The 23,131-nt window shown below is 32.3% G+C and overlaps 3 protein-coding genes across 11 annotated transcripts; all 3 read right to left on the bottom strand.

The window, feature by feature from the left end:
• Positions 1–1,190: 1,190 nt before the first annotated feature.
• Positions 1,191–2,461, bottom strand: LOC140991438 (syntaxin-121-like). Its single transcript, XM_073461392.1, has one exon. The coding sequence runs from the start codon at positions 2,339–2,341 to the stop codon at positions 1,433–1,435; it is 909 nt and encodes a 302-aa protein (XP_073317493.1). The 5' UTR covers positions 2,342–2,461; the 3' UTR covers positions 1,191–1,432.
• A 3,496-nt stretch (positions 2,462–5,957) lies between these two features.
• Positions 5,958–8,854, bottom strand: LOC140991722 (nuclear transcription factor Y subunit A-10-like). 4 transcript variants are annotated; one of them, XM_073461843.1, is made up of 6 exons: positions 8,726–8,854; positions 7,612–7,890; positions 7,163–7,263; positions 6,993–7,064; positions 6,687–6,827; positions 5,958–6,545 (listed from the first exon to the last, which is right to left on the bottom strand). In XM_073461843.1, the coding sequence occupies exons 2-6, from the start codon at positions 7,871–7,873 to the stop codon at positions 6,198–6,200; spliced, it is 924 nt and encodes a 307-aa protein (XP_073317944.1). In that variant the 5' UTR covers positions 7,874–7,890; positions 8,726–8,854; the 3' UTR covers positions 5,958–6,197. The 4 variants fall into 4 exon arrangements, with proteins under 4 accessions (XP_073317944.1, XP_073317943.1, XP_073317942.1 ...); XM_073461842.1 differs by having other exon boundaries at positions 7,612–7,895; XM_073461841.1 differs by having other exon boundaries at positions 7,612–7,926.
• Positions 8,855–15,753: 6,899 nt separating this feature from the next.
• LOC140990931 (HVA22-like protein i) lies at positions 15,754–18,791 on the bottom strand. Of its 6 annotated transcripts, none has more exons than XM_073460807.1 (8): positions 18,503–18,791; positions 18,309–18,328; positions 18,177–18,216; positions 17,919–18,017; positions 17,150–17,206; positions 16,946–17,009; positions 16,638–16,847; positions 15,754–16,191 (listed from the first exon to the last, which is right to left on the bottom strand). In XM_073460807.1, the coding sequence occupies exons 3-8, from the start codon at positions 18,206–18,208 to the stop codon at positions 16,183–16,185; spliced, it is 471 nt and encodes a 156-aa protein (XP_073316908.1). In that variant the 5' UTR covers positions 18,209–18,216; positions 18,309–18,328; positions 18,503–18,791; the 3' UTR covers positions 15,754–16,182. The 6 variants fall into 6 exon arrangements, with proteins under 6 accessions (XP_073316908.1, XP_073316905.1, XP_073316902.1 ...); XM_073460804.1 differs by having other exon boundaries at positions 15,754–16,117; positions 18,177–18,219; positions 18,309–18,378; positions 18,503–18,778; XM_073460801.1 differs by having other exon boundaries at positions 15,754–16,117; positions 18,503–18,777.
• Between the last annotated feature and the right edge of the window lie 4,340 nt (positions 18,792–23,131).

Raw genomic sequence — 23,131 nt, forward strand, 5'->3', positions numbered from 1 at the left:
GCCCACTACGCGCAACAAATTTATTGAGCCCACTAAATAGTTGGGCTTTAAAGCCCATATTTTGTTCACCCATTTATATTGGTCCTATGCACAGCCGACAAACTACACGTAACATATTTAGTGAGCCCGCTCAATAGTTGGGCTTTAAGCCCGTAGTTTGTCGCCCCGTTAATGTTGGGCCTTTACACATCCGACGAATGTAGAACCCAGTTTTAGGTATCGAACGATTTTTGGGCCTTAATTGTTTGACCAGCGAATAAATCTTCGGAAATACGGCAGCCAAATATCGAGGTACGTTTACTTTGATAGTTTTTATCTCGCATTGGCTCGGTTATCATATTCTACGACAAGCGAAGACGATATTTTTTTGTTTTTTGAGCACTTTTCTATCATAATGTACATTTCATGGTAAACTTGTGGATCATATGATTCTATAGTATAGCTAGCATAGGAGATATAATGCAAAAGACAGAAATTTGAGGGTGTTTTGGACAACGTTCTTACTAGAAAAAAGTAAGTCGCATTCCATGTAGAGAGCTGTTTGCGTCCTAATTGTTTGGCGATAATTTGAGGTGCAAGGATTTTGCCTAGTGGTTCTGATAACTTTCATTTTTTAATACTTGTGGATTAGGCCAACTGCCAATGTCAGCTTTTTTTCCAATTTCTTCTTATGAGAAACAATTTTTACCCATTCTTTAGTTTTTTTTTTTTGTAAAAATTATGGTCCTGGAATGTTGTACTGTCTTTATTTCGAATGAGCAAAATTTGAGAGATTATATTTAAACCAGCCCTTCTATTCTAGTTGTGGCGGAGAGGTTTCTGTCGAGTTTTTTTTTTATTAATTCGCTATAAAGCGTTCTACCCATCAGTAGAGCTTGTGCTGGTGTAACCATCGTAAAACGTTTCATCACAATCTTGTGTTTAGATTTTGATGAGAAATATAAAACGGGGAAAGAAGGAACGAACAATTGAAGGCGTCCTATCGCTATGATCTTTGTTAAGTTTTTCTTCTGTTTCTTGTGTGTGTTCTTGCACGATAGGAGATGCCTGCAGCTGCTGTGTCTCAATGCCCCAACCGATAGTCAGAGATACTGGAACATTATGTTTGAATTGTTGGATTTGGTCTTTCGAACCCAAAATATGCTCGTTATTCATTTGCATTGCATGCGGTTACATTTTTCTAACAAATCAAGAAGAAAAAATTATGTATAAGCGAGGGATAAATAGCCACTCTTTTAGCTCTTCAAAGTCTCTCTTTGCCCTTCCCTTATTACCAACAAATGCAAAATTATTGGGTTCGTGAGTCTCACCCAATTACTATCTTCTTGAATAATCCATAAGAAAATACGAAGAAAGGTATACTTTTCAAATCAATAAACCATATACAAACAAACATATTAATCGCTGGTGAACATGTGATTGAGATCATGGATCACTTCCATGGTCGAAGCGAAAGAACCACGATCAAGATAATAATCAACAAGAGCAAAATCCCGAAACAAGCCCATTTCCTTGTATTCTTTTGATGCTTCCTGGCTACCTCAAGCTGCTTAGCTGCCCCCCTGACATAGGAATTAGCCCTATTCACCTGACTCTCAATATCATCCAACTGCTCCCCCTGGCTCTGCACCAAAACCGCCATATCCAAGAATACTTGGTGCAGTTCCCTCAAATTCCTCTCTATTTCCTTCACCGCATCATGCCTCTCTTGAATCTCCATTATAGTATCCAACATCTGCCCTCTTCCCTGTTGCTGTATCGCTTTCTGCAGGAAATTCTCGCTCTCCCCCGTCTCTATCAATCTATCCAAAACTTTCTCATCCGGGTTTTCCCCTGTCACGGTATAGTATCTCCGCTGCACCGTCTCTCTATACTCGGAACCCATTCTCTGTCTCAGTTCGTTGAACTTATTCATGGTTCCCTGGAGTTTTTTCCTCAGGCCATTGACGACAGAAGTTCGAGTTCTGTCCGAAGAGCTTCCAGGGCCACGTCCAGGTACCCTGCGGTTGGCGGTGTTGGAGCGGTCTAATTCTTCCAGACCGAGTTTAATGAGTTTCGCAGTTTTTAGAGAAGCAGAAACATCGGAATCCATTCGTGATCGGAGGCTCTTTATGGCTCCAGCGTTGTGCATGGTCTTGCTTTGCTCGTGCGAGATCTGGAGCTGGCCGTAAAGGGTCTCCAGGTCCTGAAGCTGGTTTTTGATTACTTGCACGTCCTGGAAAAATCTGTCCAGATTCTCGCCACCTGTTTCGATGGAGCTGCTCATCTCTATGGTATGAGAATTCGGCGGCGGGGAATGGTTTTCTCCCCGAGAGAATGATCTTGATAGTAGATCGTTCATGGTTTCTCTTTAATGATTTCTCTCAGTTTATGATTTGAGGCCGTATATGCGAGAATTAGATTTGGTATATAAATGGATTTGAACTTGAATTATTAATAGCATAATATGTTGAAAAATATGGTAAACTTCGGCAGGTTGAATGGGTTAGAAAAGAGACTTGTCAAATGAACGCGCCTGCCAGTCAGTTTCTTAGAAATACAGCAGGTCAGACCTGATGAACTTGCATAGAATGTTCCATCTGGCATGTCCATGTTATCCATTATATACTTCATGGCTAACTATTTTTTTACGAAAAAGGGTCTAAACATGAAGACAAATATAAGAGATACACTAGTCTTACACATTGTTTTCAATTTAAATAGTTTGTGTTTTTTGCGAGTTAGAAATTTGTAGTAATCATATTATAATAGCAAAAACTTGTGTGAGACGGTTTCACGGGTCGTATTTTGTGATATATCTTATTTGGGTCACCATTGAAAAAATATACTTTTTATGCTAAGATTATTATTTTTATTGTGAATATCGGTAGGGTTGACCGGTCTCACATATAAAGATTCGTGAGACTGTCTCACAAGATACCTACTCTATAATAATTGGCCTTTGTTATTGTTTCTACGATATTATTAAGGAAAACTACAATTTTGATCTTTTGTTTTTTGCTATTCTATAATTTTATGTTGTCTAATTTCAGTTTTAGTCAAATATTTTTCGTTTTTTTGTCAATTTTAGTCATTTTTTCATCGGAAATTTTGTTATGTTGGTATGACACTGCTCACATCAGAGTTATGTCATAACCATTAATTTGAGTGTTGTATATGTGTCACATATGAAAAATAACTAAAATTACCAAAAAAAAATAAATATAGTGGATCACGACTTAAATATAACATAGGTGATCAAGATAGCTGAAAGACTACAAAATTAATATTATAATTTTCTCTACCATTAACATCCGATATCATATCAACAAAACAATTGCGATTTTAATTATTTATTTTGGATCTATGCTCCAAGAATATATTTAGATAAGAGGACATGCTAAATCAAAGCATTAAAAAAGTGAAAACTATAAAAATATTATGAACTAAGCTCACATTTGCTCTAGGCACTAATCTAGTATTTGTAAACCATGCATGGTTTTACACATATTTTTAATGTAAATTATTAGTTTAATTACATATATAAATATATTAATATATTTTTGTTTAATAATATTTCAAAATCAATACATTTAAATAAGCATATGAGAAATAATGAAAAATATTATTATTTTTTAAAATAATTAAATTAATGATATATAAATTGAAACATTATTAAATATAATATTAATTCACATTTTTTATCATTAAGTTTTTGTAAAAATCTACTATATATACCAACAATTCTATTTATATATGCGTGTGTGATGGTAGGGGTAGATTTGTAAAAATAATATACAAATTAATGTAATAGTATTCCGTCGATTTGATTTATTGTTATGATTTAGATTATCACCATGTTATGTTGTCACATCAAAACTTGTATATATTTCCAACCACTAATTTCCTATCACCAACAAAATTTTTTGTATACTTGAAGATTTTGGTTTGATCCAATATTATAATAATATAAAATTTTTCAATACGATAATGATATAAAATTTGAAAAATATCGAAATATTGAAATAATAGAATATAAAAATATATATAATATTTTTTAATAATAAAGTTCTAAATTTTAAAAATATAAGTTTTTATATATAGAAATAAAAATATCGTGCCGACTTCACGATAAGATACAAAATTTTGATATAATCGATATTTTAATAGGTATAGAAATTTTCAGTATATCGAAAATTTCGATACGATACCGATATATATTCTTTTATAATATAATTTTTTATACTATATATAATATATAATTTTTGCTACGATATAATATATGATGCACCCCTATACACGACTAATTACTTGGTCAAAAATATCCAACTCCCCTGTATGTTTTGTGACCAATCAAATCAAATAGAGTATAGTCTTTGAGATAAAATTTTCTATCGTTAATGTGATCAAAATGACTCGATGTTAGAGTGTGCGAAGACATTTTCCTTTCCATGAAGTTGTAGAAAATTATAATCTCTTTATGATTTTGATTTTTTGTATTATAAAATTTTATATTTATTGAGTTATTTTTATATTTTGAAATTTTGGTTTTTTTTTTCCGACATGATGCTAATCTTCTCCGACATAATGATGTTAATGTGATGCAGATACGACGTTTACATATACAATGCTACATCAATATTTTAAATAAAAATATTAAAACTATTAAAAAAATTGAAAGATATCAGATTATTAAACATTATTTCAACAATATAGATGCTTGAAATTGTGAAGAACATATATATCCAACAAAAAAACTTCAAAAATCATCTCCACTGAAGGGGGGGGGGGGGGGGGGGGGGGNTGTGATTTTTTTTTTGGCCACGCCAAGAGTACATTAAATAACCTAATTGAATAGCTAGTTAATAAAAATAGCCTAATTGAATAGATTATTGTATCAATAGATGATATCTATGCTCGTATTTTTAAGTACAATGGTGTGTAATTTGAACTAGGTGTTCAGCTGTCATAATTTTTGTTGATTTTAGTTCATTTATTGATATATTAAACTTCGAGAGATTCTACTTTTTTTTTTTTGGTTATGTTTTTTGAAATTGTTTAACTTTTCATATGAATTGTTTCCATATTTTGAAAGTATACCATTTATAAGTAGGTTTCTCGTGAGATGATGTCACAAATCAATTTCCGTGAGACTGATCAACTCGAACCACACTTAAAGTGAAAAATAACACATTGAACATAAAAATAATATTTTTTCATGAGTCGAGTTGGGTCGAGTCGGGTCGGAGATCCGTCTTACAAAAATGACATTTGATACTTTTGTTCTTATTTATTGAGTTTATGTAGTAATTATTCGGAGAAACGATATTTTGAAAGTAGATAGAAAATAAATTAGATTAATAATAAAGTCATAGTTCTAATTAGTCTGTGGAATATTGCTTAAAAGTTAAAAGCCATTAGTGCTAATATTGGAATATAAAAAAGAGAACAAGTGTACCGCTTTTCTGGGCCTAAAGAAGGGTAGGTGAAAACACTAAGCAGGCCCATTAAGCTTCAAGTAAATCCAACAACACGTACAGAATGGACTCATATTTTATTGGGCCTTTATAGTAATCCAAACATTATTTAATTTGTAAAAACACGTAATTAATCCATAGCAAATAATACTCAATTTGAGAAGACATGTATGTATGTATGTATGTATAAGGGGAAAAAACAACTTAATATATAAGTACGGGAAAATTTGTAAAATAACTTCGGTCAACTATTTAATTAAGAAAATGGCCTCATCATTTGTATTTGAAATACACTTTCTTAATTAAATAGTTGACCGAATACAAATGTTGAGGTCATTTTTTTAATTAAATAGTTGACCTATGTTAAAAAACAAAATATCTCGTACAAATACTAGATTGCAAGGAAACGATCAACCGCACAAATGTTCAAGTTTCAAAGATTTCAAAACCAAACGCCGACTTTCCAAACCATGCATGCTTATACAAACTCTTGATCGGTCCTGATTTAACCAGGTTCTATTATTGAGGGAATAGAAATGTTACACACACAAAATCACATCACGATCTTACATATATTAACATTGTCTGAATCCACCCGTGTCAATGACTGACGTGGCTTGATTCGAGAGAGAGCCGAAACTCGATAGACTGGCAGAAGATATATATGTTTTATTTTATATTTTAGATGATTTTGTAGCTCCTTATAGGAGAAGGAAGATTTAGCCAAGAATGAGTTGCCTTTTAGATTTGAAATCCGATACCGATACCGATTCCGATCCCAGTATCAGCCACATTTGTAATTGGCTGAAAAGAAGTGCTGCGGAGATGATTGACATGAAAGGGAAGAAAAGTGCTAGCGTTCCCCTTTGAGAAAAGTTGACTGGTTGCTTCGGAGGTTGGACTAGTGGACTGGTTTCCATCGGACTGCAGCACGATGGAGATCAGGGATTCAGCAGGCTGTGCGAACCATTCCTCTTTTTCATCAGCGTTTTTGGTGCTGATGCTTGAGTTCTTGGTGTTGAGGAAGCGGCCACCCCTGCCTCTTGGACGGCGCATGGCGTGAAGATGGCGGGATAAGTGCATAAATGGCTGAAATTCGTCGAGAATTTTTTTTAAAGAATAGTATCCGATATCTCAAGATTTGAAATATGTAAAACAAGAAGTGAAAAAAATAAAATCAGTATACCAATAATTTTATATGTATTTCAACAATTCATGTAGTAATAGTACCTTGCGGGATTTGGTGAGTTTAATCTTCATCTCTGCCTTTGCCCGTGACCTTCTACGCCGCAAGATTCCATTGTATTGCTTCGCATTCACAAAAATCGGCCCTCCATCAGCAGACATGCTCAACGGTAACATGATCCGCCCCTGAAAACGTACTAAAATTCAGGTAAAAGAAATGCTTTAAGAGTAGAAAATGTATAATTATTAACTTGCTATGAACATTTTTTTATAAACAAAAAATAAACATTATCTCCATATTCCTGAATCTGGATTTGGTAGAGTAAGAATTGGAGGAAACAATGGACGAACCGCGATTAATTGAGTTCCGCGAGGTGAGTATACTCCAATGCATTGCTCGGTAGAAGGATGTTTTGAAAATACCTGTTCAACAATTCGTTTTCAAGAAACAGATCACACCAGATTCTAGCACCACTGTTTCATCTTATTGATTAAAAAAAAACTAAATTAATTGTGTGTACCAGAGATTGGCCGAATCCATGCTCCAAATCCCCTTGATTTTCAGTTTGAATTCGATTTTTCTCACCGTTTTCAGCGGCTTTGCAGTCACCAAAATCATACCCTGCTCAACATGTGAAAGAACTGTGGCTTTCGAAAGCAACGATATTATATATGTTCAAATCAAAAGAACCTTCCTTCTGGTAACTTAACCGTGCAACTTTATTTGGAATCAAGCTTCGTTTTCGAATCGAATAAACTAAGGTAGTTGCCATGATATCTCGAATCTTTTGTGTTTTCGCACCATCTACTATATCAACTGAATATGTAGTTCATGTTTCGTCACAACAATCCAATAAATATGGTAAAAAAAACCCGTAGAAGTAATTTTACAATCCCACTAATTTGATTAAATGTAGTCCATGCATCGATCCTCTAGAGGAATATTTATTACGTACATCTAACTATTTACCTGAGAAAATAGTGAACCGAGTTGCATTTCCCTTTGCAATTTGGTTTTCAGGTTGCATCGATATTTTATTAGCCGTGGCGAAATCATTGAGGTCAAGGCCAGTAGATGAAATTATCTTCGATTGGACGAAAGATTCGCAATATGGCGGGTCGGATCCGAATCCAGGCCATCGAGGAACAGTTGGTAATACCACACCGCCATTGATGGGATTTGGGACATGAATCCCATCATGTTCTTTGAGGAATTCTGTGTGCATGGTCATGTTTTTAGCTTCTGTTCCTGCACTGATCACCATTCTTGATTCCGGTAAAAACCCTAAGAAAGTATTTTCAATCTTTATGCATATTCTAAATAATTTCCTCAGAAAAATATTTTTGTAATTTTCTTAGAAAAGTATATTCATTGTTGATATAATCACGATGAATTAGTACTTCCCCGATAGGAAAATCAATATTTAATTAATTGGAAATTTTACTATATATCGGAATATGAAAACTTTCCAAAGTTAAACAACGTACGTAGATATCCGTTTTTTTCCTAGAAAAAAACACGTACACAAACAAAGAAATTAATGAAGATTAGACATGAGTAAATGAAGATAGAAAAAAAGTTGCATAATGTCACACTAATTAATTATAACTTCAAAAAGAAAATGTGAAATTTAGAATTAAGGTCACTGCAAAATATAAATAATATATCCATGTAATACATCTTTCCAAGTCTAACAACTTGCTTAATTCTCCAGAAATTCACATTTCTTGCCTAAAACTTAATTTCCATAATATATTTCTAATTCTGTGACCAAATTATATCTACCAATCCATCAAACATGCCACCAAAAGCCAGAAATCTCCAATCTGGATGATATCACTCAAAAAATCAATACCAAGAATCCGAAACAGAAGAACTTCACTGTTTCCAGAACAAATTTAAAACCAGGATTTCAGCAGAAAATCAAAACAGATTTATGTATGCAATGATCAAGAAAGAGCCCAAAAAACAAATTATTAAAAATACAGAAAATTTACGTTTTCTGAAATATGATTTCCTTTTTAGATATTATTCAGAACTCGGACAAAAAGGGAAAGTAAAGATTACACAGACACGCACGTACCTTAGCTAAACTGGAAGGAAAACAGCCTTCTTCAGAGTAAAAAACAAAGCACAAATCTGTCGGTAAAATTTCAAACAGCAGCCATTGGAGAGAAGAGAATAGAGAGAGAAACTAGAGAAAAGGGTAAGTATGTATAATGGTGAAAACCAAAGAGGAAGGGCCAATCATATAATTTTCCTCTCATGCATTTTTGCTTTCTTTTTTTATTTAAACTTTATGCGTGTAATATTTATATTATATCTCTTTTTCCCAGAGCCTTTTATTTTTAAAATTAATTAATGTAATTTTAATTAGTGTTTGTTGGTTTCTCACTCATTCTCAATTATATGCTCCATTAAAGAAGAAAAAGGAGAAGACGACAAAAGGAAGGGGATTATGATGAATCAATAATTGTTGATTTACTTTGATCCATTATAATTTTTAAAAAAAATTATATTTTCTAAAATTTTGATTTCTTATTTCTTTCTATATTTTATATTTTTGTTGATTGTTATAATACACTATGATCCCTAAAGAAAATGTTAAATTATTGTTCACTAAAATATAGATTTTTTAGACAGAAACAATGAAAAGGACAAATATATCACATTTCTCCATAGGCAACTTTGTGAATTATTAATTCAATATATATTAATATAATACTTATATATAAGCATAAAGGATTATTAATAAATGGATATTGGAAACAATTGAAGTTCAACAAGAGATTATATATGTCATTTGATACCAATGAAAAATGTGGTAGTTAATGAATTCTAGTACAAAAATTTTTGGTATTTCATAAATTAAAATTTCGTCATGAACTAAATTTGATTTGACACGAAATTATCGATTTTTTTTTTAATTATTTCGTGGACCGTGAATTGGAATTTTAAACTTTATGGACAAATCTTAAAGAGCTAGATCCAAACCTTGCTCGATTACTAGAAGTCGAGGCCAAATAGATATCCATAAAACAAACGTGAAATTATAATGAAAAAATGATTTCAGATGTATAAAAAATCACAAAAATTAATATTTAAAAGAATATAACAGTTTTTTATTTTTATTTGTGTAGAACCAAGTTGGTAGCCAATAATCAACTAGTTGGTGCTGATCATTTTTATCAATCAATTATATAACTGTCTTAAACTGTTTCCTCAACAAGTGGAGTACATGTGGAGCAATAGAAAACGGCAACTTTTAGTTCAAAATGGATCCAACATTATATGGCCCCATGTATTTATATTGTGTATTTATGCTAATACATGCATATTTCTCAAAAACTGATGCATTATGATTATGACCTCTTACTAATTTGTTGTCGTTCCAAATTCGTGCCGTGAGTAAATTTTCGGATTTACGCATTAGTCTGCCTGAAAATGATGCTAATCAGGTAAACCGCATTAGACAAATTTTGTGCGATGAGATCACACAAAAAATGTTGGTTGGGAAAGTTACACTCATGACCACTTATTAAACACTCAGCTATTCCACGAATTCGAATGCTCCCGATGAGCAGACATTTCCTAATATTAACTTTATTTAAGATTGTTTTAATTTTGATCTTGTATACAGCCCCGGCCCTTTTATTTCCCTGGCCTGGAGAAACCATAATAATTACAATGTTAAGTTAAATGGCCTATGTCAACCATTAATTAATTCAGAAAGTTTAATATATTTTTTTCCAATTGCTTAATTAACATCGTTCGTTAGTTAATTCTTGCTAAGTTCTCTTTATGCCAAATGGTCTCCTGTGGATTCAAATACATTGTGTCTGATGTAATAATTTCTTGTGTCATATATATTCAGAAAATTTTTGTCGCCCTTCTTGTGTCGGGTTTAAGGATACTCGGACAAATTGAGGTGTACGTCATTAAACTAGGAGGGACTCCAAATTTAGTCGAAGACCTAATTTGTTAAGATATTTGCCGAATAAAAAATATTGGGCAGCTAATATTCCATTGGATAGGATACAATATATACACCATCATGATGTGCACTTTTCTTGTTTACGAACAATCTTATTTCGGTCGATAAGTTACACATATTCTTTCTTGATTTATCTCATTGTGACAATGACCACGACACACACNTTATACGATCCACTTTGAATCAAATTTTTGCATGACTGCTCAATTTATTGTTGCTTAAGTGCATAACATTGGATTAATATGGATGTCTTCCATCATTTTAAAATCTCTAGTAGTTTTTCGAATTTAATATTTTACTTTGGATGTAAATTTCTTAATAATTAAATATCATTTCGAAAAAATTAAAATTAGCATATTACGGTAAACAAAATGATACGAAAATTAAAGTCTTATATCATTCATCATTTCATATCAACTTGTCGTAAACTCGAAATTGTGTCCCTAATCGATTATTATGTTTCTACACATAATTAGTAGAGGGCGACATTATAGTAGTTTTAATTTAATACTAAAATAAAATCCAAACTTATCATTTCCGAACATCTTGTTTTTTTTTTTTTTTTGTACAAATGTTAAATTTAGTAATGTTACCTGAATGTATATATTAATTACATTTTGAAGCAAGTAATGGTCAGTGAATTGGGAGTAGGGGAGGGCCAAAATATTTCCACTTCTGAAAAAGCAGATTACATAGTGGTGTAAAAGTTTCTGTTTTTTATTTTCCAAATTTTAAAGTTTCGAACTCTTTTTTACCCACTTTCTATATTTCTAATATTAAGTTTTATTCCGATGTTACAACGGATGTATATTCATGAGATTAGTCGATCTAAATCATACTTGAAGTGAAAAATAATATTTTTGACATAAGAAAATAATATTTTTTATAAATCGAATTGAAGATTTGTCTCATAAAAATTAATATATTAAAATGTAAGTTTTGTGATTTGGGGGAAAAAAAATCCACCAATTTTGAGGTTAATATGCATGACACTTGTAGCAACCACCATGCTAAAAAGAAACAAATATTAAGATTGAACATCATCAGTGACACTCAATATATATAACCCATGATATCTAACCATAAAAATCGAATATTTTCGCAAATAAATAATTTTTTTTCTCGATATAAATTTTTTTTCGGGAATTATAGAATAGGAACGAAAAGAATTTGATTTGTTATTTCGTAACATTTTTGAAGCTTTGAAACTTCCTTTCTCGTAATTTATAATTTTCTTCCTTGATAATGCAAAAAATTCATAGTTATTGAAACACAAATATTATATTGTCCCTAGCTAATTGAATGTGAGTCGATATTTTGGACGTGAATGGGTAGTGCGTGACATAATTTTATTTTTCTTAAATTCAAGAATAATATATATATATATATATACACACACACACACATACTTTCGAACACTTTCGACATTATTGTTAATTACAAAATAGAGGTTTATCCCAGTTGCTTTATTTTCCATGAAAAGGAGATATCATTTGATTCCGTGGATTACAAAGTATTAGCCACTAAGTTTCAATAAGTGGGACATTAATTTTTCTGACTTTTCAAATCAACATCACATAAAATAAAAAATTATTATATTATCTAGATTGAAAAATAATTTTTTTGTCATAAAATTAATATTTTTTTTATACGTAGGATGAATAGAAGAAGATCGGTCTCACCGGTCAACACTGTTCATATTTACAATAAAAAGTAATATTCTTAGCATAAAAATTAATAATTTTTCACGAGTGTCTCAAATAAAATATTCGTCTCATGAAATTAATCCGTGAGTCCGTCTCATGTAAAATTTTGTGTTAATTAATGTTTTTATAGACAATGAAAAAAGCACATATTAGCTAGAAAAACATCTCAAAAGATACATGATATATGGATGAGAACACAAGTCATTCCGACAAGGATTTAAAGTATGTAGTGTCAAGCCTCCTCCCCATCTCCCTGGCTTAGCTCAGCTAAGTAACGGAAGTAAGGATCATTTCTCGATTTATGCTTGTCATCCTCGTACGAGAATATTGTCAAAATATTCTGGGATATCCTAGGTTAGAAATATGCCTTGAGTTTAGCCCAACAGCGCACAGCTCGGATCGAGCATCTCATGTCCCGAAGCAGGCAGGATTTTACATTTAACGAGCCAAAAAGTTGAGGCTTTAAGGGCTTGGGTTTCAGATTTCGAGTTGGGCCTCTGAATATGCTTTGTTTTAACATATCTAAACCACAAAGATTTTATTTGTATTATTATATGTAAAAAGTTTTTATTTATTTTTAAATTATTATTTGACGTATAATTAGTATATAAAAATCAATATGTTTAAATTAATATTAATCATTTAAAGAATGCACTGGTTTTTTAATTTATTTAGAGATCAAGTTATATTCATGTCAAAAATAAAATAATAAACACTTGCATACACTAGATTAATGCGAAATAATTTTAATCATGCGCTCGAATGAATGATTTGATTTGGAGAGATATTTGAAATGCCATATATACTAAGTCAGATTCAAATCCATCATAATCATTATTGCATTTACATAAATTAAAGGTAAGTTGAATTTACAACTCACTCAATATAAATTCATTCAAGTAATTAAATATATTTTAAATCCATAGATTTGAAATTCATAATATCAAATCCCTTCGTCCAAGCATTATGTACATAGCTATGAGAAGCTCAAAACCAAATCGAAATCGACATACTTGTAACAATATTGTAAATGGAGAATATGGATTAATCCATAGATGTAAGTGTGCATTTGTATAAAAGGGTTATAATTAAACAAATATTTTAACTTCATAAGTAGAATCACAATATTGTTTATTGGATGCATTTGTATCTGGTTAGTTTCATAATTTTTGACTGCAATTTTTGTGTTATATGAGTTGAAAATGTAACTAAAAAAACCATTAATTGACTGTTTAGACGAGAGGATTTGCTAATTTGGTTTCCAATTTTTAATCCAAATTCATGGAGGTTACATTTGGATTGGAGAATTTGTATTTGGGAGAGTATTCGAATGAATTATTTGAAATGATCTCATGTTATTATGTATTTAAAATTCATCTCAAAAAATAACTATTTAGGATTTGAAATCAATTATCAAATAGATTTATCCAAACAAATTAATTGATTTTTTTTTATTATGAATTTGAAATCATTAGCTCAATATACATCAATTCAAATGCAATTTATATTTAGGTTGTATTTAGATAAATGAATTTGGATTTGAAAAGGTACTTGAAATGATGGTTTCAAATTAATCCATATTGAAATTCATCATAAGGACTCAAAAAACAGCTAGTTGAAATTTGAAATGCATTATTCCGTTGATTTTGTCAAGATATTTATTAACCATAATGATAGAATTCAATTTCGTAGGTCATAGGGTAAATTGAAACTCATTCCTCGAAATCTCATAGATAAAATAAAATGATTTGGATATGGTAATATGCGAGTACCGGAGAAAATGAACTTCAAGTGAGTTTCGCATGATCCAACGACTATAACAACATCATGTTCAGTAATGTAGAGGATCCAAATCCAAAATATATACTCCAATCCAAATACAGCTAATATATATATGTAATTTCTTTAAGGATAATAACAAAACCACTAACAAGAAAAGGTCAATATTGAACCAAAAAAAAAAAGAGAACTCGGGCACAAGTTTTTGTCATAATCGGAGAAAGATACAAAATCTTCTCATTTATTTGTTAACCTTTATGAGTGGACCGACGAGAGTTGCGTTTCATGCAAATATTTTAGAAATTAAGAATTACATTGGACCCATTTACTAATTATAATCAACACGAAAATCATAACTTCTCGTATATAAAGCATTTTTCCATTAATTTAATGTTACTTCTTATGTATCATATATTATTAATATTAACAATCGACCCTCTAATAGAAACTCTTGTAATTATGATAATCTAATTGTATTATTAATATAATGTTAATCCTTTGTTTTATTTATGAATAGGTTGGTCATCGGTGATTATTTGTCAAAAATTGTGATTATTTGTCAAAAATTTACTTTTTATATACAAATAGAGTTTGAAAAGGCTTAAATTTTCAAATTAAGAACAATGCATGAAATTTCCGGTAATTTCATGTTTTTAATAATATGCTAATAACTTTCGATATAAATTCACTTTTGGTATCTAAAATCAATAAATAAATTACTTTGTTATATATACATTTCAAATTTAATTGATCTCTATTATTTGTGATTTTTTAAATTATTTATTATAACGGTTACATACCTGAATTGACCTAAAACATCGGAAATTACTCGGATTTAGCCCGAGACCTTGGACCAAATAAAAGATAGTGACCACGTACGCCAATAATTGCGTTACTCAAATAACAAAACTAGCTAATAGAGAATTTGAAGCCATCGGCGTTTCATCTCTCTCTCTCTCTCTCTTAGCCGCCGCCCGCCGCCCGCCGCCATGGACAACCTCGCATCCGACCCCTCACACTTCCGGCGGAGGAACTCAATATCCACCTCAGGTTTATTGGTCCCAACCAAGCTCACCTTCCTCGACCACCACAGCTCTTCTTCCACCGTCACCACGATCACCACCACCACCTCATCTACCTCCTCCTCATTCCCGTCCGATGATCTGGAGCTACTTCCGATCAAACGGAACCCTCACAGCTACACTTCGCTGAAGGACCTTTTGCCCTCAGTCGCGGTCAACTCCCCCAAGCCAAGTGCGGTCTACTTATCTCCGCCAGGATCCGACATCTGCATCCGGAACCGTCTCGTGAAGCAGGCGGCGTGGGCCTACCTCCAGCCCACGTACACATCGCCTGGACCCGCTGGCGGTAGCTTCTTCCACCGCTCGTGGCCTCGCGTAGCCGCCGTATTTCACTTCATCTGCCGCAACGTTAGGATGGCCTTCGATCGGACCCTCCGTGCTCTTCGGCTCCGTAGCTCCAGATAACATCAACGGATATGCGGCGATTGATCCTGATTCGTATCCAAAAACCACAGATATGTACAATTTTTCTATTTCTTCTCAAATTTTTGTCTTATGTAATAGCAAATTGAAATGTTTGTATGTAATCCGTAAGTTCCAAACAAGAAAATGAAATTGAACATACATATATTTATATGCACAAAATGAACATATAATGAATGTACATTTAGTTTTTTTTTTTTTTTTTCTGTTTCTTGGCACAATTCACACCATATAATTTTCTAATTCCCAACCCTGCAGCCCGTGAACTATAATTCAAAACTGATTTTTCTACAAACCCACAACTAATCAAGACATATGAATCAAGAATAAATGACATCCTCCGGTCGAATGAAATGTTTATGATTCCTGAGTTTGGAAGGAGTGTATGGTTCCGGCACCCGCCGCTTGTCGAGGCTGTTCCTCTTGAATAATCTGGACAGCTTGCTCGGCGGCGTAGGAGCCGCCACTGAGCGCTGATCATACATGACAATCTGGTAGAGATGTAATGGTTAAAGCATGGTTAGAATTCGAGAAGCGCATTGAATTGATGGCGACATTAATGGGCCTGTGAGGAATTTTGATTTGTCAATGAAGTGAGACCCTAATTTTGTGTCTTGAATGCACATGATTTGTCACAATCGGAGATCTGATTTTATATTCTAGCATATTCATCCTACTATAATCTTTCCATTATTTATGAAAAATGTTACATGTACAATCAAGATTACACCGACGATCACACATTGTGTGTAACTTTCATTCATTATTCATAAGCAAATACTTTATTTTGTAACCAATTATTTGATATATACTAAGTTATCAAGTCATGTCGACCGAGAGACATGTATTCTGATGTCGTATGCTAAGAACATTTTAGAATAAGAATGTAAACGCCATCGCGCGGCCATTTGGAGGATCGCTCGCTAGCTATATATGAAATTTGCATATTTGCATTCATCATCGAAATCTTATTCGACAAAATTTTAATTATAAGCGTGTGGGGGTATATACCTCAATGGGTGGTGTGATATTCGTAGATTGGGCGGCGGCGGATTGGAAAAATTGAAGAATCTTAGTGGAACCCAATTCAGTGCAATTTTCCCAAAAATAGATTGCTAAATTCCAGGCTCTGTCCCTAAATTCCAGTAAGCTCCTCTCAATATCTAACTCGTGCTTCCTTACATAAGGCCGCAACATACTTTCGTAGATAAATCCACTTCCCTGTACATACCAATAATAAACCCAATACTAAACAATTAAACAAATCCAACAAATAAATAAAAGACTTTAAATCAATGTGTAGAGTCGGGTGTTTTTACCTTTGTTTTTGGATACCATAAAAAAATGAAGAGTGCCAATTTCAGCTCACCGTATATTGGGATCCTATGGAAGGATTCACGATAATCGTAAGGAACAACAAAATTAGAAGAAGGGCGACTACGGAGTCGGATACGTGCTATCTTGAATTCGAAATTGAAGGAAAAAGGGAAAATTGTACTACAATTAATATATAGAATGCATACCAAGAAACCAAAACATCGCCAACTTTCTCAAGTATTGTCAATATTGCCACAATTATCCTGCAAACAAATAGATAATAATAAAGATACGGAAGATCAAGAATGATGCCATATAAATCATAGTGCTAATAAAAATGTGTACAATGTTTGAAAGAAAATAAGATATTGAATTATTAGGTGTCAATGGGCGTGCATCGTGCATAATAATTTACAATATAATAAGTTCTAAGTGAAGTGTTTTGTTCTGAAAATTTACAATAATTAGTATATATACCTTTTTATTTTACATTTCACATAATTAGTTACAATTTGCATCGAAAAATAAATAAATAAATAGTTGTGTTCCATTTTTTGTACACATAAATTTAGATTATAAAAAAGTAAGTAGGTGTCGTGTAAAATTAGTTTTCAAAGTGCCGCTTAGCAGTCCCAAGTACCAACAAATAAGTTAGTTCAACTAAGAACAACAGAAAAGTATATAATAATTAATCACTATAGTACTTTATTATAGAACCATTTGACTTTAAAAATATCAGTAGATTAATTGGCTCAACGTTTCTAAACATTATTAGCTCTTAACATGCCATTAATTATGGTCAAAATGATAATTAACTGCAAATTGTGTGTAACGATTTGGGATGAATTCATTCAATTAACCAAGTAAAATTAACATAATAGAGCGATTTTCATTATTATTATTATTATACTTTCAATAAAAGAAAAATACTTGTCCTCTTTTTTTTTTTTGGATGGGAAATGCGTGCTTACGTACCAATATTGACACCAAAACCGGAGTTCTTGAATCTCAACTCTATTTTTCTCCATGGATTTGAAGCACTGTAACGCGGGATAAGCGTATCCAAGAACCAATCTAACAAGCCAATCAAATCCAATTAAAAGAAGTGAATTCCAAGAAAAATTTCCTATTAAAGAAAAAGGGATCAAATAAAGCAAAAGTAAGGCTTGAAACACCAACAGATCGTATAGTCGACTGCCAAAAAGAGCAAAAGGATTTACAGAGATTACATACATTAAACCGGCGGTGACGAATTCCCCGATCATCTTCAACACTACTCCAAAACAAAATTATAATCCCACAACAAATTAAATAGAAAGGTCGATATAAAAATGTTGAAGTACAAATCCCAAACAAATTACTTACATATATGTGTGTATTTTCAGCTGTTGTGTGCAGGCGGTGGACCAAAATATATAAATGGAGCACAAAAATGCTTCGAGTCAATGAACGTGAAAAAATATACTAATCATTGAAGTAAACTGAGAGAAGATAATAAAATATAATAATTAAACGACAATTCAAGTGACCAAGAAAAATATAATTGGAAATTATGTTACCTCTGCAGATTAGAGGAAGAATCCTTGTTAGTGAATTGAAAAAAGAAAATCCCAGAAATGAAGCGGCGAAAATTAGATAAAGATTGAAATAAAAATGGTGAAGATGGAGAGAGAAGGGGGAAGGTAATCAAGTGAAGGGAGTGGTTTCTTGGCACAGACGCCTCCCGCTTTATTTTACACGTAACTCATGTGATGATGATTCCTTTTTCTTCCATTTTAAGGTGGTTTGTAGTTGGTTGCCGATGAGGGTGATTTCGTCTTTTCCTCTCTGCCGGATATTAGGGTGTTGAAGTAGTCTGATTTGTCCTCACACCAGTTTTGTTTTTTCAAACAAAACATCGACTTATAATTATTCAACTACAAAAATCTACAAAAATTTGTGAGACGATCTCACAGTTTATATTTTTTGAGACGGATCTTTTATTTGGGTCATTCATAAAAAAGTATTACTTTTTATGTTAAGATTATTATTTTTTATTGTGAATATCGATATGGTTGATCCGTCAGATAAAGATTCGTAAGACCGTCTCATAAAAGACCTACTCTTATTCAACATGTTGTCATCTGAAAAGTGAGATTTTTGGCTGGCCATATTTTTGTAATATTTTTATTATATATTTTGATTTAAGAAAATTAAAAATTTGGCTGCTAGATTTTTGAAAAAGATTTTTAATTATTTGTCAGAAATATTGAGGAAAATATTGGAAGATATTATTTTGAATATATGAGAAAATATTATATTTGGAAAGATATGATGAAGATATTGGAATATATTATTTTTTGAATATATGAAAATATATGGTATTTTGAAAGATTTGTTTTATCTTGAAGAAGATCTAATATATAAGTTCTCATTTATTTTGAAGATTGCCGAGAGTGACCACATATGGTCGAAGAGGTCGAATCCGCATAAGCTGAGAGTAATATACATTGTTACGATTTTCGTTGCAACTTCTTCTGCGAAGAAGTTTTATTTTCGAGCCACTTATTCATTTTGTGTTTATGAGCTGCATCCAGTGGTAGTACATAATAGATTTGGAGCGTCTTGATTCATTCTTCAGAAGAGGAAGGTAAGTTCTTGGGAGAGTCCGTGCGTAAGAGGATTTCTAGAAGACGGATTCAAAAGCTTCTTTGATTCATTCCTCGGGAGAATAAGGTGAGTTCTCGAGATAGAATAGTTTGTATATTGAAGATAGTTAGAAAAGACAGATTCAAAATATGAGTGATGCTTTACAAATAAAGTTTATTGAAAGTGTTCATCATAAATGTGTCATAAGAAAAGAGACAGTTGATTATATGGTTTAAGTACTTCTATGATTGTAACATTCTTGAGGTTTAATGGATTTGTTTGATGGTTGGATGTGAACCCGTGAATATAGATCGGTTGGATCGAACTACATTAAAATTGCTCGTTTGCTTTCACTTATTATTATTATTATTATTATTAATTCGGCTAATTATGAAAATTGGGCAAAATAAGATGAAAACTAGATCAACAAGTAGTATGAGAGTATGTTCATTATTTTTTGTGATGTTGATCCTGGTGGTTGAGTTTGGTTTTGAAAGGCAATGGTATAATGCATGATGGAGAAAACGAAAGGCCGTTACAAGTACACATGATGCAATGATGGAAAATTTGTGAAAACGAATCTGCTAAGAACATCACATGGTTGATATTCAGGTGGAACATTGGATTATGATCTGATTTTTTATGTTCACAGTTTATATCTTTAATTTTGTTGCAACAAGCGTAGCGACAACACTTTTCAGATGCAACAGACATGGGGAGAAGCTGATTGGAAGCATTTTGATTTGATTTATGAGCTTTGGTTGATTTATGACAAAAAATGAAAGTTATCCTATTGTTAATTTTCTTGATTAATTTTGTTTTAATTTTTTAGAAAAAAAGTGAGCCAAAGGGAGATATTGAAAAGTGGTATTTTGGTTGACTATTTTTTTGATATATTTTGGTTCAAGAAAATTAAAAAGATTTGGTTGCAAGATTTTTAGAGGATTGTGAAAAGATCTGTGATTATTTGTTAGCGATATTGATGAAGATGATTCGAATATATGAGAATACATGGTATTTGGAAAAATATGATTAAGATATCAGAAGATATTATTTTGAATATATTAGAAGATATGATATTTGGAAAGATTTGTTCTATCTTAGAAATGATTTATATATATGAGTTTTCATTAATTTTGAAGATTTATCAAGAGTGGTCAGTGAACACATATGGTCAAAGAGGCCGAATGCTAATATACGTTACAATTTTCGTTGCAACAACTTCTGTGACAAAGTTTCATTTTCAAGTCATTTATTCATTTTGTGTTTGTGAGCAACATCCAGTGGTGGTACATAACAGATTTGGAGTGACTTGATTTATTCCTCGGGAGATGAAGGTGAGTTCTCGGGAGATGATGATATGTGCATCGAAGGATTTCGAGAACACAAATTCAAAAGCCTCTTTTGTCCATTCCTGTGGAGAGGAAGATAAGTTCTTGAGAGAGAACAATCTGTATATCTGAGGGAGTTCGAGAAGGTGGATTCAAAAGACTAGTGATGATTGTCAAGTGAAGTCTACTGAACGTGTTCATCATAAAGACGTCATGAGAAAATATGTCTCTTTTATTTTGTTTAAGTCCTTGCATGATTTTAAAATTCTTGAGGTTTAGTGGATTTTCTTGATGGCTGGACGTGGTTCCGTGGATGTGGGTCGATTGGACCGAACCACGGTAAAATTGCTCGTATCTTTTATTTTGCTTTCATTTTTAATTTTTTATTTATTGAGATAATTATGAAAATTAGGCAAAATAAGAGGAAAATCGGATCAATATTATTGTTTACAGATCGAGTCAAAAAAGAATATGAATGACTCTATATAATCTACAAGAGTCCCACAAGACAAAACCATGCGAAGCTAGGAGATACATTACATGATTGGCATGACGTTGAAAGGTTTGGATCTTCCATTTAGCTTTGTGTGCTTGCAAACAGTAACGATGAACAAAAGAAATTGTGACTGCATTAGTGTTGCAAAAAAGAAAAGATTAAGAATTGCGTTAAACACATTTCTGGCGTATGTTTCAATGATAATCTTTGTTCAACGATGTTGAATAGTCACCACCAAATTTCAGGAACAACTATTAATTCCGCCACAGAAGGTGAGAAATTACCCTAAAAATATTGGCACACGATAAAAGCATTATTCATGATCATTATGAGCAATAACTCTCACGCTTATATCATGAAACCCCCCCACGCCACCCCACCCCAAAACATCTGCATCTACATTAATATTTACAACGTCATAGCGTGATCTTAATTTCCAAACTAACGGTTGTGGTTATGATAAAGATTTGAGAATGCACTTCTTTTGACATGAATTATATTGTTTCCAGATCCATCATGCTCAAGAAACCACGTCATCTACCATCAAAACTATATCTAAAAAAAAATAATTACTATCGAGTCATAGACTCTATGAGACCATCACAGCTATGGCCACATCATTACCTTCCTCAGAAGAGCTAATGCACCACGAAGCTTCTGCCCTTGAACCAAATAACAAGGGCCAAATTGATGTGGCAGACCAAATCTGTCACGTCTCGAGACCGGGGTTAGTTGAAATCGATGTTATCCAACGATCAAGTAATTACTAAACAACAAGCCTAGTAATACAGTATAAACCTAAATCAGTTTATTTCACAAATATCATAAAATAGAATCGTCTTCATAATAGTAATTCTGAAAATGATAAAAATATATGAATAAGTTTACAACTTGAATTAAAAATTCAAAAGAACATTAACTTAATTGAGTTGCTTCATGTGCCTACTATCAGCTCCTCCAGTTTATAAAAAAATAGTTTTATCGCTTGGTGTTCTTCTTCTTCTCACGTATGATAGCATATTCTGAAATGTAGAGATTGGATTCTGAGACCCGAGAGAGAGAAATAATTTTCCGAACTTGGACATAACTTTGATCACTATAGCAAAATTTTGGAGAGATATTTCGAAAATTTGGAGAGCAAACTCAAAAATTTGAGGTGTAAATTTTGAATGAGAGTTTCTCCTATTTATAGAGGGGTGGCTGATATCCAGATCATGTGTTATCTCCTCGTTTAAACTTTTGAATTGAATTTTGAATATAGAATATATTATCATCTATTATCTATCATGATCTCTTATCATATATCTTTATCTTGTATTTATATATCCTATAAATCAAAATATAGTCATATTATCTTCTTAAATTTGAACTCTTTGAGTATTTGTAAACAAAGATTTAATTATCACAAACCACTTTAGATAATTTGGATAATTATTTAAATATATTATTTGATAATCTAGTACAAAATTTCAAGTACATAAATAATACATCGAGTTTGAAATTTGTGGGGTTTACAATTAAGAACTTTTATGTTACCAGTAGCAACACGGAGGCCCAAAAAGAAAGTCACGCGTCACTAATGTCACTATGAAAATGTGATCGAATCACCAACATGAATTTCATGACACCAAAAAACATGAGATGATAATATGAAAACAAATCAGCATATTGGCTCACATCAGACTACATCAACCACATTACCCATCAGACAGAAAAAAGATAGAGTAAAAGGA

Source organism: Primulina huaijiensis, chromosome 13, assembly GCF_012295235.1.
Source record: "Primulina huaijiensis isolate GDHJ02 chromosome 13, ASM1229523v2, whole genome shotgun sequence".
Taxonomy (NCBI): Eukaryota; Viridiplantae; Streptophyta; class Magnoliopsida; order Lamiales; family Gesneriaceae; genus Primulina; species Primulina huaijiensis.